Source organism: Poecilia mexicana, unplaced genomic scaffold, assembly GCF_051168715.1.
Source record: "Poecilia mexicana isolate PSO_F unplaced genomic scaffold, ASM5116871v1 scaffold_5, whole genome shotgun sequence".
Classification (NCBI taxonomy): domain Eukaryota; kingdom Metazoa; phylum Chordata; class Actinopteri; order Cyprinodontiformes; family Poeciliidae; genus Poecilia; species Poecilia mexicana.
The window spans coordinates 14372450-14389417 of NW_028263374.1; the positions used below are offsets into that span (position 1 = coordinate 14372450).

The window sequence follows — 16968 nt, forward strand, 5'->3', positions numbered from 1 at the left end:
CATTCCCCTTTTGCCCTGGTAAATCAATTATAATTAATCAATTTGCAGAGAAGCTGTGGAGGAGCCAAACCTTAATGGAAAGTCCCGGCGTTCCTGGGATTCCTGGGCGACCGTCCTGACCTGATCGGCCTGGAACTCCGGGGTCTCCCTTGGCTCCGTCGCCACCTGGCCGACCCGGATTACCCTTCACATGAGATCCAGAAAATTACTGGGTTCCCCTAAGGAGATCTGTGACACCTTCAGGAGTCTTTCTCCACCCCTCCATAGGAATCAGACATGATGTTATCAATAAAAGATGAATGTTTTAAATGTGGAACTTTTCATTTACTACACAAAATACAGTAAAAAATGTGAATTTTGTTGGTTTTTTTTCCATCTTTATCTCAATTTCGCAACTCTATAGGTTCTTACTGGTATTCCTGGGACGCCTGGCTCTCCCTTCCTCCCTGCAAGACCCCCACCAGGCACAGAGGAACCCGGCTCACCCTGAAACATCACCAAACCACAGAAAGTATAAAACACCTCACGCATCACTTTGGTCTCGGCTTTCGTTTGTACCGAAGGAACGTTTTTCTTTGTGAAATTTGAAATAAGGTTTGAGCTCACCCTCTCCCCTTTATCACCCTTTGACCCCGGCGTGCCTTGTCCTCCTGGTTCACCCTAAAACAAGACAACAATACAGGGCTGAGTTTTGACATACACCTGGTAGCTCGAGGGTCAGTGTGTTACTCACTGGGCTTCCTCTGACCCCGGGGAGACCTTGGGAGCCCTAAGGGTCGACAAAAAGTTGTTTTTATTGTTAAACTAAAACCAACAACAACAACAAAAAAATATCAATCAATGGGTTCCAGTAGCTCTACTCACCGGAACGCCTGCATTTCCAGGAGCTCCTGGTCTTCCTGGAAATCCTGGATTTCCATCCACTCCCGGAAAGCCCTAAAAGATGAAAATATATAAACGTTTCTTTGACAGTTTTCTTTTGATCATGTTGGCATGAACTCAGCTGCACTCACCCTCTCCCCCTTCTCCCCTTTTATCCGCTGAGAAGGGTCAATAGGGCTCGTTTGTCCTGGTGTTCCTGGACGTCCTTCAGGACCTCTCGGACCTTCCCTCCCAGGCAAACCATCACGGCCCTGCATCGTGACATTAGGGGACACACAGCATGTTAGCTTAAAATATAACACTGTACGTTATTCCACAACGGATTGTCAAAGTGGCTGATCTGTCTGACTCACAGGCTCGCCCTTGCGTCCATCTGCACCATCTCTGCCTCTTGCACCCTGTGGCACAAAGCAGAAAGAGGCACTTTAACATTTACTGATGATTATTTTTTTGCAGACACAAAAAGTTGCAAACGACACTCAAAAACTGGCTAAAACCTAATAAATGTCATTTCATTAATAGCACAACTTTCTAATTTCTGTTTGGAAGATGTTAAAAGGAGAAAGAAACTGTAAATTTTTACCGTCTCGCCACGATCTCCCTTCTCGCCCTAAAAGGCATAAATGAATAAAAATCCATAATAAGGAAAAAGGCATCAGTAAGTTTCATTTATCCTGGATGGCGTAAAACCGACTTACCCGAGGACACTGTACGGTACACTGCTCTTTACCTGGAGTGACCTGAACAAATCAAAGGAAACCTTTAGGTGGAATGAAATATTCATCAAATGATCCACTGACTTTCATTTAACTGAGATCAGGTTGAATCGGGACCAGATTTAAATCCAGACATCTCTCTCTACCCAATGTAGCTCTCAGGCTCATTGTTGGACACTGAAAGGTGCCAATATGCTCCTCTTGCTGCTCACTTTATGAGTTAAATCAAGCTAGAACAAGTTTGGCACTGATGGCACCGATTCAGCAAGGTATCAGAAACATTCCTCTAAAATTTGAGGAAAATGATAAAAGATCCATGGTGGCCAATAAACTCGCTGCCATTTTTCAAGAAACTAGTTTGAAATGATTTAAGCTTTATGACCTGGTGTGTTACATGCAGCCATAAGAAGATATGTATACCATGGTGATAAAGGGATGGACATGGTCAGCAACAATACTCAGGTGGGCTAAACAATGGTCAATTTGAAACTAAGTGACCCTAGGTGAGTTTAGAAATATTTCTCATGCTGTTTCTCCACCTCCAGTGGTCCGGCGGGAGCTACTAGCTACTACTGTCTCCATCAAGATAAGTCTAGTCACACAGAGGAAATTTAACCCCCCTGTATTCAGGATTAAAAGTGGTGATCTGTTTCTCAAAATATTAGGAGAGGACTATAGAGGGTTCAGTTTTATTATTATTATTTTTTTTTAAAACACGACAGTCAAGAGAATCACTTGCATTACCACAGACAAAGCCCCTATCCATCGATCTATCTCCACCATTACTCGCTAACAAATCCTAAAGAGAATTTCAAGCTTTTTTTTCCCAAAACCAACGTGGCCTGTTAATCAACAGACTCACCTCTGGGATTCTGGCAATTCCACAAAGCAAGTCGGCCAGATCAGGGTGCAGAGTGTTGAGTCGTTCCGCGTTACCGGCGTACAGGATGTTCTGCGGGCTTCGGTCAGTCACAGCCCGCCGCAGCTCCTCCGTGTCGGCTTGGCCTATTCCCACAGCTAGCACGGTCACACCTTGCATGCAAACACATATGTGAAGATTCATGTCAAGTGAAGCATTTCTGCAACATAGATAAGAGAGGAGCAGAAATTTTTCACACTGAGTTTTTTTTTTTTTTTTTTTTTACATCTCAGGGAAATTTGTGAAAAATCAGCTTCCCTGTTTATTACACATTATGTAGCCTGAAAGATCACGCAGCGCCCACATGTCACAGAAACATGATGACACAATTAGGAGAGTTATTTTAGGCAACCTAAAATAAAGAATCCACAAAGTAGCGCTAAAACACCACGGACCTGGATTATTTGGAAGTCAAAAAGAAAATAAAAATGTATGTCACTGAAATCAGAAAAAAAGATAAATAACTTCTACAGTGTCTCTCAGATCTAGTCTCTTTTTACCACAAACTTCAATGTTTTTAATTGGTAATTTATCTTCCAGAACAACCAAAGTGTCACATGACTATTAAGTGGAAGAAAAATGATACGTGTGTTTGTTTTCAGACCACTTGAGATGTTTATTACTTTCGTTTTTATGGAACAGCTTAAGCCTGGATTTGTTTCACTGGAGTTTAAATGTGAGTATCTGATTAAATGTGGGTGAATGCAAGTGCATGCCACACATTTCAGATTTGTATTTGTAAAAAGGATTGTTGGTATTTTTTTCCATCAATTTGCATTACTTTGTTACAAAATCCCCCAAAAAACACACACAGCAGTTTAAAATATCCAAAAGGTTAAGGGGCATGGATACTTTTGAAAGACTGCTTCTCTGAATGACTTTTTTTATAATGAAGTTTGTTATAATCTGGAACAATCCTCCAGAAAACTGAAAAACAGCCGAAACACTGAGTGCATTTCAAGCTAGACTCAAAAACCGTGAGTGGAATTGGTTTTGAAACATAATCAATGAAACGTTATTCAACAATCTGATGTCTAACAACGGCGAAATGTAACGCTTCAATTGTTGACCGTTTCTATGACTTTGTATTTGTGTGCTTTTACGATGTAAAGCACTTTGAAATGCCTTGTTGCTGAAAGGTGCTATGCAAATAAATTTGATTTGATTTGATATTTATAACTCTGACTTTTTATTTTTAAAGTTTTGCATAACGTTTGTTTTAATTCTTATGGATTATGAAGGACACAACTGAAAAAATGGATTTGATTCAGGAAAGGGATTAAACTATCCAAATGCTAAGCAGTGATTTCATCTAACCAGAGTGATGTCGGCGTCACACATCACATGTTCACGGTTTCAGTCGCTCACACCTGCATCTCTCAGACCGCTGGCTGCGAGGGTCAGGTTGTCCACAGACTTTCTGTCAGCAATGATCACGACCACCCCGGGCACCCTGGGTCTCCGTCCAGCTGAGGGGGTCAGCAGGTACTGTCGAGTGAACGTCACCGCCTCACCTGAAGAGTAACACAGTTAATGTCGCCACTGCACACCGCCACACAATATCAGCTGCTTAAAACAGATGATTCTTAAAAAAAAAAACAGACCAATGTTATTCCCTGGGCTTTCATCAAAGGGTGTAGACTGGATCTCTTGGAGCAGCGTGTCGAATCTTGAATGACGATTGAGCAGGAACCAGATTTTGGGTCTAAAGCTGTACACGACCACCCCAACCTACAAAAAACCAGATTATTGTCAAATTAAAAAAAATAAAAAATAAAATCTATCAGCATTTTAACCTACTTTTCTTCTCTTTTGAGAGTGAAATGTACCTGCGAGTCTTGGGGCCCAATAGCTGCGAGCGACCCTGCTGCACTGGTGACAATGTCCCGCAGAGGTCTCACCAGGTCAGACCGATCGGTGGACGCAGGCACAAGAAACACCACGTCAAGGCGTCCACCCAGACACACTGCAGAGGAAACGGTTCGCAACAATGGCCAAATGTCTCCTGCTTTTGAGGCTTTTTAACGTGATGACGGTGCATTACCGGTGCGTTCATCTACAAAAGTCTCAGGTGAAACTCCGCCTGCGAAGGTGGGCTGGATGGTGAATCTGTACCGGCGGCCCAAACGCAGCCCGGTCACCAGGTACGAGCTGGACGACGGAGGCAGGGTGACGGAGAGGCCCCGGCCGACATCTGACGAATATTTATATTTAAAATGATGAAACGGTTATTGAGAGTTTGGCTGTACAATGTAAATCGTGACTTCCTTTTCTTCACCTGTCTCCTCTTTCCAGCGAAGAATATATCCTGTGGCGCCCTTAAGGAGAGCCCAGCTCAGCCGCACAGAATCCGCGTTAGCCTCGGTCGCTCGTATAGTTGTGGTTGGTAGTGTGGGGGGTGGGGTGACATAACCAGCTGTGCAAATGGAGAACACACAAGATCACAACCCAACGCCGACATGTTTCACCGTACAACGTATCCGACAGTAAAATGCAGGGCTCACGTGTGGTGATTCTGACGGAAACGGGCGACCCTTCCCTGTTTTCAACTAAAGCGATGACCTGAACCTCGTACTGAACTCCAGGATCGAGCTGGTCCAGATCCATGGAACTCACATCCCGGCCCACCAGCTGGCTCCGCTCTTCCCTACCTACAGCAGCAGAAAGTCGTGTGAAAAGAAGACCTTCTTTGCATGACAGTCAGATTTTTATTCGCATTTCCATGAATTGGAATTGGTTTCATTAAGAAGGGTGTACTAGAAATCACACCGACATGGATGCAATGAGCTGTGGGAATCTAAAGTTGAAGAAAAAACTATTGAAACAGTTTGGTTGAAGTGTTTAAGTAAAACACGGATAGGTCGTCGGTCTGAGCTGAGATCGAACAAGGATCTTATTGCAGAAAGAGGCAGAAAGATCTCTGACTTCTGCAGCAGATCAGCGAGGCAGACGGGAACATAGCAGCACGACAGAAAACACACGGATAAACACAAACTAGCTCACCGTCGACTCTCCTCCAAATGATGCGATAAGCTGTTGCTCCCTGGACACCAACCCAGGAGACCCGCACCGCTTCCCCTCGGGCTTCCTGGACTTTAAGCGACGTCACAGTTCCCACAACCGACTGGTCGGATTCTGTCAGGACAGAAACATTTCAAACTTTGTTCCCTTTCCCCGCCTCCCCCCCCACTTTCAGCAGGGGCATTGCTAAAAACAGCAACAGTAGCTAAGGAGAAAACAAACGAGATACCTGTTCTAACGCTGAGGACAGCTGGACTTCCTTCTCGAGCGCCAACGAGGGCAGAAACCTGCACAGTGTAAGCCGAGTTAGGCCGAAGGCCGTCTATGGTGTAGGAGGAGACATCAGCAGCTACGGTTTGTGTTGTTTCAGTTCCTGCATGGAGATACAGAAAGTGTCAACATTAACCTTCTCAATACTCTTTTTTTTATGTGTGATACATTTGTGCCAATCCCCCTTTACTCTGATACCCTTAAATCAAATCCAGGGCAGCAAATTGCTTTTCAAATGTCCCCTAATCAGTAAACAGAGTCAACATGTGTCCAATTCAACCTCAGTATAACAATAGCTGTTCAGTAAAGGGATCAGAAGTCTGTTGGAAAACATTAGTTAACAAACGGCATCATGAAGACCAAGGAACACAGCAGACAGGTCAAGGAGAAAGTTATGGAGAAATCTAATAATAGTATCTAGTACCTGTCTAATATAATATCTCCCTTTGTGCGGAATAGCAGGGTTTCCTTTCTGCCACACACCTGAATTGAATATTTGGGGGAATTAACAGGCTTCTGCAGTACTTGATGGTCATGCAATCATTTGAATCAGCTGTTCTGGAATAGAGGCACATCTAAAACATGCAGAGCAGAGGAGGCGCTGAGGACTGGAATTGAGAAGCACTGGCCTCCATATACAACTCTATGTGTGGCTGAAAAATAGCACGGCACCTCAAACACCCCTCCCCATGGTGGCACATGGTGGTGGCAGCATCATGCTGTGAGTATGCTTTTTTTTTTTTTTTTAACCATAGATGGGGAATAAGGTCAGACTTGTAGGAAGATGGAGGAAGCTAAATAAAGGACAATCATGAAGGCAAACCTGTTGAAGGCTATAAAAGACTTCAGAAATGGGCAGAGGATCACCTTATTAAAGCATATTTATGTGTTCAGATGGTCCAGTCAAAGTCCAGAACTTAATCCATCACTGTTGGTCTCTGTGACAGAGGCTGAGCTATTTTGCTAGATGAATGGGAGAGAAAAAAAAAGTAGTCTCCCGTCTCCATGTTTTTTGTTCTAAATATCTACTATGTCCCATAGCTGAATACACACACAGGCCACACTGTTCATATTTTTATTTGCAAAAATAATTTTTTTTTTTTTTGCAAAGCCATGTTATATTTTTGCTTACCCTTCAAAATTATGTCTAACTTTCTGTTGATCTGTCATGTAAAATACCTGTGAAACACGTAAAGATTTGTGATTGTAAAATGTGTAAAGATGCACATAATTTCAGAGGTCATGAAGGCTTTTGCAAAGAACTGAATATGTAAACCCTTAATAGCTGCTGTATCTACAGCAAATCACTTCTTACCATCTTCATGGCGCCAAACGATCTTGTACCCAGTAGCTCGAGAAAAGGATGACCACGCAATGCGTATCCTCTGTGACAAAACCTCAGTGGCACGAAGCCCAGACAACGCTCCAGTAGAGGGATTTGTCCTTGAAGACAAAGTGACGACTTCGCCAACACGCTGATTAACGATAGGGGCGACACCGATTACCACACCCTCATCCGGCTGCAGGCCATCTATTGTGTAAAAAGTAGACTCTGCTCCCAGAAGACGAGACTGCTCTGCGTCTGCACAGGAGAACAGAAGATTGTAAAATACAAGAAAATATATTGCAGTAGAACATCCTGAAATATATGCCTATGTCACGGCTCTCAAAAGCATACACACCCGATTAAAAGTCCAAGTTGTATTATTAGCATATTTTCTGAGGCACCTTTAAATTTAATTTCAGCATACACTCGTCTTGAGTTCACACCTGCCATTTGATCTCTCTCATAATTGCTCATTTACATCTTTTAGATAAAGACCAAAGCTATGGAGAAGGAAAGGAGCATGCTGTATAAAGGTATCAGTCAGGAGATGGATGCAGAAACCACAGTGACATACATAAAAAAAATATGAGAAAAAAACTGGACATTTCTCCAAAACTGATGAAAAGGTTGAGTTAAAAACTTATCAAGGAGGTTAGTAAGACCATGTTAGTAAAATGTTCTACATGTGACTTTTAAGAGTTTAAGTAGAAGGTAACTGGACTTCTTCCCTTTTGGATGCTAAACATCAAGAAACAAGAGGAAAAGTACTATTCCCTTCCACTTAAGACCATAAATCTACACCAGTGACATGCGACAACAATTATTGTCTGTAAGTTGGAATAGATGGTTGAAGACAAAATCATTTTCTTCTACAGTCAGGAGAAGAAAATGATTAAAAACTGGGTAAAGTTTCCCAAGCCTTGTGGAGGAGAGTCATATGATTAGATAAAGCTAAACTTCAAGTTTTAATTTGCTATTTCAAAAGGCATGTTTGGCACGAAAACAAACATGCCATTACCCGAAGAACAGCGTACCTACAGTGAAACAAAGAAGCAGCAGCATCATGGTATGGAGTAAGTTTTGTTCAGATGGAACTGTGCTCTTTGATAAGATGGATGAAATCATGACTAGTTCTATGAGGCTTTCAAATTTGAGCTAAAACATTCAGACACCTGCCGGGAAACCATAGATAAAGACTTTGTAGCTTTGGAGTGAACCAAAGCAGACGTCCAAATCAACAAAAGAATGACTTCCTGAGGAAAATTAAAGGTATGGAAAGGCCTAGCCAGAGGCCAGAACCAGATCTGACCAAAACTGTGCAGGCTCACTTAAAGAGGAATGTGGACATGAGCTGTTCTCACAATCTGAAAGAGATCAACAACTTTAATAAGGGTGTCAAATATTGTCAAGATGACGATGGCTGAAACATGTACCAGAGAAGACTAGAGGCTAAAATTCAATCATAAGACGTTACAAAATATAACTTGTGCACATTTATACAACCAGGTAGTTGTCGTATTCCCCCTCCATCCCCCAATATATCCTTTATCAGAGATTTGTTTTTTTCAGATGTGTTATCTAACATGTTGCGCTAGGTGGAAAAAGGTTTTAAATTGACTAATTATCTCACTTATTTTCAAAGATTTTAAGGGTTTGTATACTTTTGGGGTCTCCTTTAAATGGACAGAGCTTTACTTACTGTTGCCTTGCCTCCAAGTGACTCTATATCCTGTTGCACCAGTGACACCTTGCCAAGCGATGCGAATTCTCCGGCTGTTTGCATTTGTTGCTCTGAGATTGGTCACTCTGCCTGCAGCCGGCTCTGCAGGAAAACAAAGGTTTACAGGTGTTTTACCTGTAAACCTATTCAGGTGATTTTCAGGTGATTTCAAACGCACTGTTCAGCTCACCTGGTTTGATGAAGACGGTGACGGTTTCTCCTTCGTTCGACCTCACCAGGGCAGTGACGCTGACGCCATATGACACCCCCACTGTCAGATCTCTGAGGTCAAGGGTCGTCTGGTTTCCGGGAATAACTTGGATCGACTCTGTCCCATCTGACATGACACCGGGAGAAGCAAAGGCTATAATTTTTTCCTTAACCAATGAAAAGTAACAAAAAGCAGAAATAAAATTTGAGCGTACCTTCGCTGTTTAAGATAACAATCCGGTACTGCGTGGCCCCCACCACGCCTGTCCACCCAATTCGAACTGTGCTGCCCAGTGACTCCACCACTCTCAGGTTGGACACGCTTCCTATTGGCTGCTCGTCTGAAACGGAGAAACAATCATCCGAGACATGCAGTTCAAAGCTTGAAATAGCAGGCCATCTCTCACCAGCGTGATTATGACCCATAAACTAAGCAGAAATCTGTTTATAACGGCTGACTGACCTATGTTTTCAGTGGAGACAGGCGTGGCTTCTTCACGGCCTTCGTACAGCGTGTACAGCTTGAAGATGTACTCAGTGTTTGGCCGGAGACCCGTTAGCTCGTAGCTGGTGGAGCTTCGAGGAAAGGACAGGCTCTGGAGAGGACTTCCTGCAGGAAAGAGCAAGACTGCAACATTAGAGGTTTTAGACTCAGCATTTTATCTTAACATGCAATCATTTCTCCTTAAGAAGGGGGAGCGGAATTACAATTCAAGATATCCAGGTTTTCACATAAAAATGTAAAAAAAATAAATAAATAGGCAACATAGAGTCACGCAAGACAAGCAACCATGCACAGACACACCAATTAGAGACCGGGGGTTAAATTTGAACAATTTTCAAAATAAACTAGAGAAAAGCTATGAAATATGAAAGTTTCAAAACAAAACTACATATTTTTGATGTAGTTCGGATGAAGTTCCTGGTTACTTTGTCTTAAAACAGGCTGTTGATTGTGATTAAACTTTTCAAACTGTCAACATGTTTTCAAAGAAATGCTTGCTTGTCCGTATGTTTTCAGGGCCAGAATTAGAAGGAAAACTGTGAGCCATTATGTTGCATTTTTATCTGACCTTCTCCCGCCCTCCACTCCAGGCGGTAGCCTTCAGCGGACCGGATCAGTCTCCAGGTGAGGCGGATTGAGGAGGGTCCTGTGGTCACTGCTCTGAGAACCTGCTGTTCTTGACGTTCTGAGGAAAGCACAGTGAGGAAGCAGCACGCGATTATTTTCTTCCTCAAGCTCTTTTCCAATCAATAAAAACAACCGCAAGGGTCCCACGAGGCAACATCACAAAAATGACAAACATGCTCACACATATAGCTACAATTACAGAAGCAGAGGATATCAAATTGTCTGTGTGTGTCCTTTCTGAAACCTTTTCAGTTTTCAGACAGTATTTTACTCCGCACAGAAAAGCAGCAGCTCCGGAGTGACTCAGTGCCTTCATCTCATTGAAGTGACACCATATGGGAATCACACATGAAAGGCCCGGGCTTTGAGGCTTGTGTCTGTCCGACCTAAACAGTAACACGTGTTTGACTTTTAGAAGAGAGACAAACAGGCAGAGAGATTTTTGGCCATCTTTTTTTCTGCTTCCTTTTCTTTCCCTCCTCGTTTCCCCGTCTCTGTTTTTGACCGGTCAAAACAGAGGGCACTCGCCTTTTCAAAGAGGATTCTTAATGGGTTACAGCATGTCAGCAAAATGGAGAATAATGCTCAAAAAATGTTTCGTTTTTATCTGATAGGTGAAAGGTTTTCAGAGAAGATGAAGACCTTCTGAACTTTACTGCAATATGAGAAATGTGGTCTTCTCTTCAGGCTGCGGCTTTGAGTTTCAAACATGGACCAAAAGCAATGACTAAGCCTTCGCTCTAATTAAAGTGTGAGGTTAGAAACATTATGGTGATCTTAATACTGACGTTAAGCAAAATTGCAACCAAATGGAAAATGATGCAAATTCTCACACTAGTGCAAATTCTCACATTAATAAGAAAAACAATGGACACAGAAGTATCAGTAATAAGCGTCCAGTTTACCTCCAGAGGCAAAGGCGACAGGCAACGGATTTGAAACTGAACTGTTTTCTAAAGAAATGGAACTGAAAAATAGGAAAACATCCACTTTTCTGCTTTTTACTATGTGCCATTTAGAGATCTAGCCTCACATAAAGTACAGTAATTAATTGCTGATTTTAACATGCTTTGAGGGATTAGGACGCAGTAAAGACGGGGTAAAAATCCCCAGAAGCTTAACGTGACAAACATCTCACTTCCTACCTATCTTGAATCTGGCTGTGGCTCGGGGCCCCTCAGTGTTGCCCTCATACAGCGGGATGATGGTGACAATGTACTCAGTATCCGACTGCAAGCTGGACAAAGTATAGAGCTCAGTGTCACCAGCGACCTCCACAGTCTCCACGCTACGACCTTGGGGGAAAAGCAAAGCATAAATATTTTTTGTAAATGGAAGATTTTAAAGAAAAATATTATCAGAAAAAAAAAAAACTCTAACCTGTGAATGGTCCCCATACCAAACGGTACGCTTGTGCGCCACTGACTCGTCTCCATTTGACACGGACGCTGCCCTCAGACACCGTCTCCACTGTCAACTGCTGCACAGCCTCCAGGCTCACTGAAGCCATCGGAAACAAACGATTAATATCATTTTCTGTTCCACTAAAAGGCATTACCATCTAAAGGATACGGTACATGCTTTATAACACCTCATAATATTGATCCAATCTGTTTTCTTAAAGCATACTGATGAAAGCATCAGTTGTGACGGACTTACAAGTGCGAGCGTTGAGGATGGACGGGGATGCACCGTTTCTGGAGAACAGAGGGTACAAGTTGATGACATACTCTGTGTCGGGCTGAAGAGACTCCAAGGTGACAGAGGAGGCGTCTGCAGGCAGAGACTGCTCCAGCAGCTGGGCCGCTGGTTGTCCTAGTCAATGCACAGGGCAAAAAGATGCACGGTGGACTGTTATCGGTCTGGGAGGCATCTCAAAATACGCTTAGCGTTTCATCCAGCATAATTACAGGAGCAGAAATGTGCAGTATGTGTGGTCTTTAGATCAGGTAACCTTTTACTCAACAATGCCTTTATAGGTCATGTTAGTGGGTTAAAAAAGAATCTCCCCCTTACTGATATGTTCTTTCTCTAAAATTCTTAATATCAAAGAAAATCTGTTTTCACATGATGATTTTATTTATTTAAAGGAAAAAAATTTACAGACCAACCTGGCCGTTTGCGAAAACTAGTCGCTCACAACACCTACTAACTGCTTGTCCCACCCTCGGCCGCCATCCAGCCTCAGTGACGACTGACAAAGAGTCATTTACATAACTGTAGAGGAATTCTGTCCCACTTTTTAGTCAATGCAAAAGTCTCTGAACAGGAACGTCCCCTTTAAGGTCACACTGCAGCATCTCAATAGGATTTAGCTCTGATCTCCGAGGAGCTGCAAGTCTCCTCTATACCCTTACACAGCAAAGACATACAAAATCCCATTCTTAAGTTTGCTTATCCATTCTACTGTAAGTGGGCTTGAGGTGGCGAATTAACTCAATTTTAAGGGTAGCCTAAAACATAAACCGTGAAAAAACTTGTCCTGTAATTACTTTCGTCTATCTGCCTGGCGAGTCGAAGGGTGAACATGAGATTCCTTTGGCGGAGGAATGAGAGTGGCAACTCCTGCCACATGTTCAGTGGGAGAAGCCGTAACTTCCCTCAGGGGGGCAATTTCCCCTCCTGAATCACTGTGTAATCATCAGAACCTCTCGACACACCCTGTCCTCAGAAATGAAAGGATTTTATGACTAATTGTTCAGTCTATAAAAAGAGTTAAATTTAGCCTTTTTCACACCTATATTGAAGACGAATGCATTTAATAAATTAGGTCATGGCTGCAGCGGTGCAAACTCTTACAGCCGGTGCCTGAGGGCACTTCAGAGTAAGAGAAGCTAGCGCTAATCAGGCTTTACTCAAACTCCTGTGCATTCTTGACACGGTTCCAACTTGCCATCAACAAGTTGACAATTTTTGACTACTGTATCGACTTGACTGTAACCCTTCACTCTGTGATATCGTCAGAACAAAGGAGGAATGTAAAATTCATAATGTAGGTCAGAGGCAGAATGTCTAAGAGTGACAGGAAACAATAACAGAAATGTGAGTGAGCTCGACCTCGTGGCCCATAGGTGAGTCTGTAGCCCTGCACAGGAGTTGAAGGCTGATCCCATTCGATAGAGAGGGAGAAGTAGCCCGCCTGGACCAAGCGAAGGCTGGACACTCCTGGTAGTGACCCTGTGTGAAGAGAAAAAGGACAGGAGAAGGTTTCCTAGTGTTATTCTAGTCTTCACCTTCTGGTTTTTGTCTGCCGTCAGCTCTTACTGGTTCGCTGCTTTGCAGAAACGGACTCTCCAACACTGTTGGGGTACTGGGCGATGACAGTCACCAGGTAGTCTGTTCCTGACCTGAGATCTTGCGCAGTGAAAAACCTCTGACTGGCTGAGACTGATTCCTGTAGAGATAGACACATCTCTTATTTGTAGTCATTCCTCATTCAGATGTTTTGCAAAGAATGTGGCTGACAACAGCCTAAACTAGGGCATTTTTACATCATTTTAGTCAACCACGCTTTAATCTCTACAGCGTCTACATGAAGAGGATCCACCCATTAGACATGTTTGTACTCCACCTGAACGCATGTTTTTCTTGCAAAGCACAATCAACTTTGGCTCCCAAGACTGCAATTAAGCTTTTCTTGAGTCAGGGCTGAGACACATGCGCTGGTTTATCTTTCGACGAGTCACAACATAAAATTCTCTAGCACCTGGACGCACCTGGCGCAGTTCTGCAGTGATCGGCTGACCCAGACCGGAGAGCGGCACGTACTGGATGGCATAGCCGCTCACGGGGCCTCCCGCAGGACTCCATCGAAACCGGAGAGAATCAGTCGTTTGTGCCGTGAACTGAAGATTAGACGGACCAGAAAAGGCCTCTGATGGAAGGGTTGGGAGACACGGATCAATAAAAATATGATATACTGTCCAAAGTGACATGCACATGTGCAACGCATTGGAAAAGTATTTATAACCTTTGAAATTTTTCACATTTTACCAAGTTATAACCACAAACCTCTGTACTTTATTAATGCTAAGTATGAATGCATGCGGCTCTTTTCAGATGTTTAATGGAAAGAATTGAAATGAGTCACCTTCCAAAAAAAAACAAAAAAAAAAACGTCATGTTATGCTGCTCTATTCCATTAAATCTGAATGAATACATTGAGCTCTCTGGTTGTAATGCAAGAAAATATGGAAAAGTAATATGAATATGTCATATTTCAATACAGTGATGTTGAGCTGTGGCCTCCGTACACACCATCACTTGCATAGACTCCCCCTGCTGCCGAGCACACTCCAGGGCTAACGAGAGGAAGGAGCGTATTCAGCAGCTTGAAGTCCCCAACAAATGAGGTGAAATCACTGCTGGGCTTTGAGGAAACCTGAGCCAGTTCGTTCCTGTCTGCACTCTTGATTCCTAAAATGATTTTTATATTATTAAATTGGGCAAAGGGGAACAAAAGAAAGCAGATGATTTCATATTTACTCCTTCATTCTGACATCTGATCCACAAGGCTGCAGATATATAAAAAAAAAAAACAACTAAAAAACATACCAACTGCAAAAACATTCACTCCCTGACTCCGTAGCTTCTGAGCCGGTTCCTGCACTTGGTCTTGTGACTTCCCGTCAGTGATCAGAATGGTGACCTGAAAACGTAACAGCAGGTAGGATTAGCTACCAGTCCCTAGCGTGAAGTAAAACGCAATAATTAAGCGTTGTGGTGGTTAGACCTTTGGGACGTCGCGGGCGGAGGCTGGGTTGAAGAAGTTATCAGAAACATACTTTAGACCAGCTCCAGTGCGTGTGTTTCCACCTTTGTAGTTCATATTCTGCACCGCGTTGACAACATCAGTGCCTGTCAGGTGTGTGTTAAAGGCGAACTCCACCCTGAAGAAAGAGCAACAGCAATAATAAGGTAATTCTGCTTATGAAGCAGAGAAAAGAGGGAGTTACAAGTCCTGTCAGTCACCTTGAGGTATCGCTGTATTGCACGGCCCCAAACCGGATCCCCGACTCGCTGACAAAGCTGGCAAAAGGCTTTACGATTCCAGCCATGAAGCCCTTCACCTGCAGGAAGTTTGCGCGGCCGATACTGGAGGACCCGTCAATCAGGAACACGATGTCTGCTGCCTGCACATTATTACACCTGCCTGCAAAGTGAAGGAGAAACAGTGACTTGTCATTTACTCCATGTCCATAAATTCAGCCTCAAAACTTCCTTTTGTGTTGAATAATGTGAGGGTGAGGCTTTTGTACGGTAAATCGTTAAATTGGTACATTGCTACCTGGGATTAGGGCTGCCTTTTTTCCTCTGGTCCAGTTGATTGGTAATTATGCCACAGCCTGACTCTTCTCTTCAAAAACAGCTTTTTAGTTGCAATAATTTACGGAAGCTCAAGTAAAATAAGAATTTAACTTTTTTTTTTCTTCTTACTCTTTGCAACATAGCCAGTCATAATTGCTCATGTTACTTAAAGTAAAATAAAAACTGATGTTCCTTCAGTTTAAGTTTTTTATACTACCTTTACACTAAAAAGTAACCAATTTGAAACGCAATCAGATACTTAAATAATAACTGCAAGATCTGGATTCCATCAAAATTGGAAATAATTTCTATCATAATTTCATCCTTCCATCATGACCGCAGTTTTCCCATTTTCTGATGATGGCTACCTTCAGCAGGATAACTTTTTCTGTCACAAAGTTCAAATCGTCTCAAGCTGATTCGCCGACCATATTGATGAAGTCGCTGCAGTCCAGTGATCTCTGGAGGGCGAATCGGGCTCCAAGTTGATACTAGTGAGGTGTACCTAATAAAATGGGCATTGAGTGAGGTAATACACTCTTTCTTTAGACATAATGAAACATCTTTGTATATCTGTGTCAAAATGAAAACCCTGTGGGTTAGATGAGCAAATCCATTATCTGATGCTAAATGTTTTCAATTACTGGGTTGCATCTGTTTCCAATTCTACAAATAGGTCCAAAACAAAAAAAAAGGCATCTCAGAATATACGTGGTTGGCATAAACCAACCACGTATAAATTAGGCATTTTTCACACATTTAAGAAAAACCACGTCCATTTTCATGTATGCCACAGCCCGAGCAAACAACTCCTTGTTTTCCAAAACAAACCCTGGTTGTGTTTTGCAGGGACATGCAAAATAAAGCAAGTCAGGGAAGCGATCACCGTACACCAGATGTTTCTGGAAATAAATGTGTGCAAATTAAATCCAATACAATGCCTACACTGTGTTAAGAACAATTATTCTGTCACTTTTTCAAAATTCGAAATGCAGATGCTGTGGAATGTTTTAACAGATGTATTTCATGTTGACTTTAGTGAATTGTTTCCAAATGCATGAAAGATCAATCTATACACAAGTTCCTTTTTGTGCTCTGACATTATAAAAGTTACTATAATTATTAAATGAATGAATAAATCTATTGATCTACATAGTCATCTATGTGTCTAGTCTGTGTCTGTTACTTTTGCATCTATTATGTTAGTGGATAAAGAGAGAACAGCTACCATCTGATGAAAGAAATGGTGCAAACAAATTGCTTCCATCTGCTGGACTTTATTAGTGCAATTGTTCCTGCATGTATGTTGTGCAAACAGCTTTGAGAGTCCAGTGCAGAAATAAAACGGATTGCAGGTGAAAAACTGATTGCTATGCTTCATAGATTTCCCCATGAGTGTGTAACAACTCATCTGCATGAGAGTAAGACTGGGTGGTTTGTACTTCAAAGGCATGTAGCCTCCGG

General features: G+C 42.6%; 1 protein-coding gene across 1 annotated transcript in view; it reads right to left on the reverse strand.

The window, feature by feature from the left end:
- The window catches only part of col7a1 (collagen, type VII, alpha 1), a 71816-nt gene that overhangs the window by 47090 nt on the left and 7758 nt on the right, over positions 1-16968 (reverse strand). The window contains exons 3-36 of the mRNA XM_088005585.1: positions 15169-15349; positions 14930-15086; positions 14752-14845; positions 14455-14613; positions 13914-14071; positions 13462-13591; positions 13255-13374; positions 11857-12012; positions 11578-11697; positions 11343-11492; positions 10139-10255; positions 9529-9675; positions 9281-9406; positions 9046-9192; positions 8835-8957; positions 7124-7390; positions 5768-5911; positions 5521-5652; positions 5022-5168; positions 4796-4933; positions 4562-4711; positions 4347-4483; positions 4122-4248; positions 3888-4031; positions 2461-2630; positions 1581-1622; positions 1466-1492; positions 1236-1280; positions 1014-1133; positions 865-936; positions 734-769; positions 607-660; positions 412-486; positions 71-184 (exon numbers count right to left, since the gene is read on the reverse strand). Of these exons, the coding sequence (XP_087861711.1) occupies positions 71-184; positions 412-486; positions 607-660; positions 734-769; positions 865-936; positions 1014-1133; positions 1236-1280; positions 1466-1492; positions 1581-1622; positions 2461-2630; positions 3888-4031; positions 4122-4248; positions 4347-4483; positions 4562-4711; positions 4796-4933; positions 5022-5168; positions 5521-5652; positions 5768-5911; positions 7124-7390; positions 8835-8957; positions 9046-9192; positions 9281-9406; positions 9529-9675; positions 10139-10255; positions 11343-11492; positions 11578-11697; positions 11857-12012; positions 13255-13374; positions 13462-13591; positions 13914-14071; positions 14455-14613; positions 14752-14845; positions 14930-15086; positions 15169-15349 (4226 nt within the window). The remainder of the gene's footprint in view (positions 1-70; positions 185-411; positions 487-606; positions 661-733; positions 770-864; positions 937-1013; positions 1134-1235; positions 1281-1465; positions 1493-1580; positions 1623-2460; positions 2631-3887; positions 4032-4121; positions 4249-4346; positions 4484-4561; positions 4712-4795; positions 4934-5021; positions 5169-5520; positions 5653-5767; positions 5912-7123; positions 7391-8834; positions 8958-9045; positions 9193-9280; positions 9407-9528; positions 9676-10138; positions 10256-11342; positions 11493-11577; positions 11698-11856; positions 12013-13254; positions 13375-13461; positions 13592-13913; positions 14072-14454; positions 14614-14751; positions 14846-14929; positions 15087-15168; positions 15350-16968) is intronic.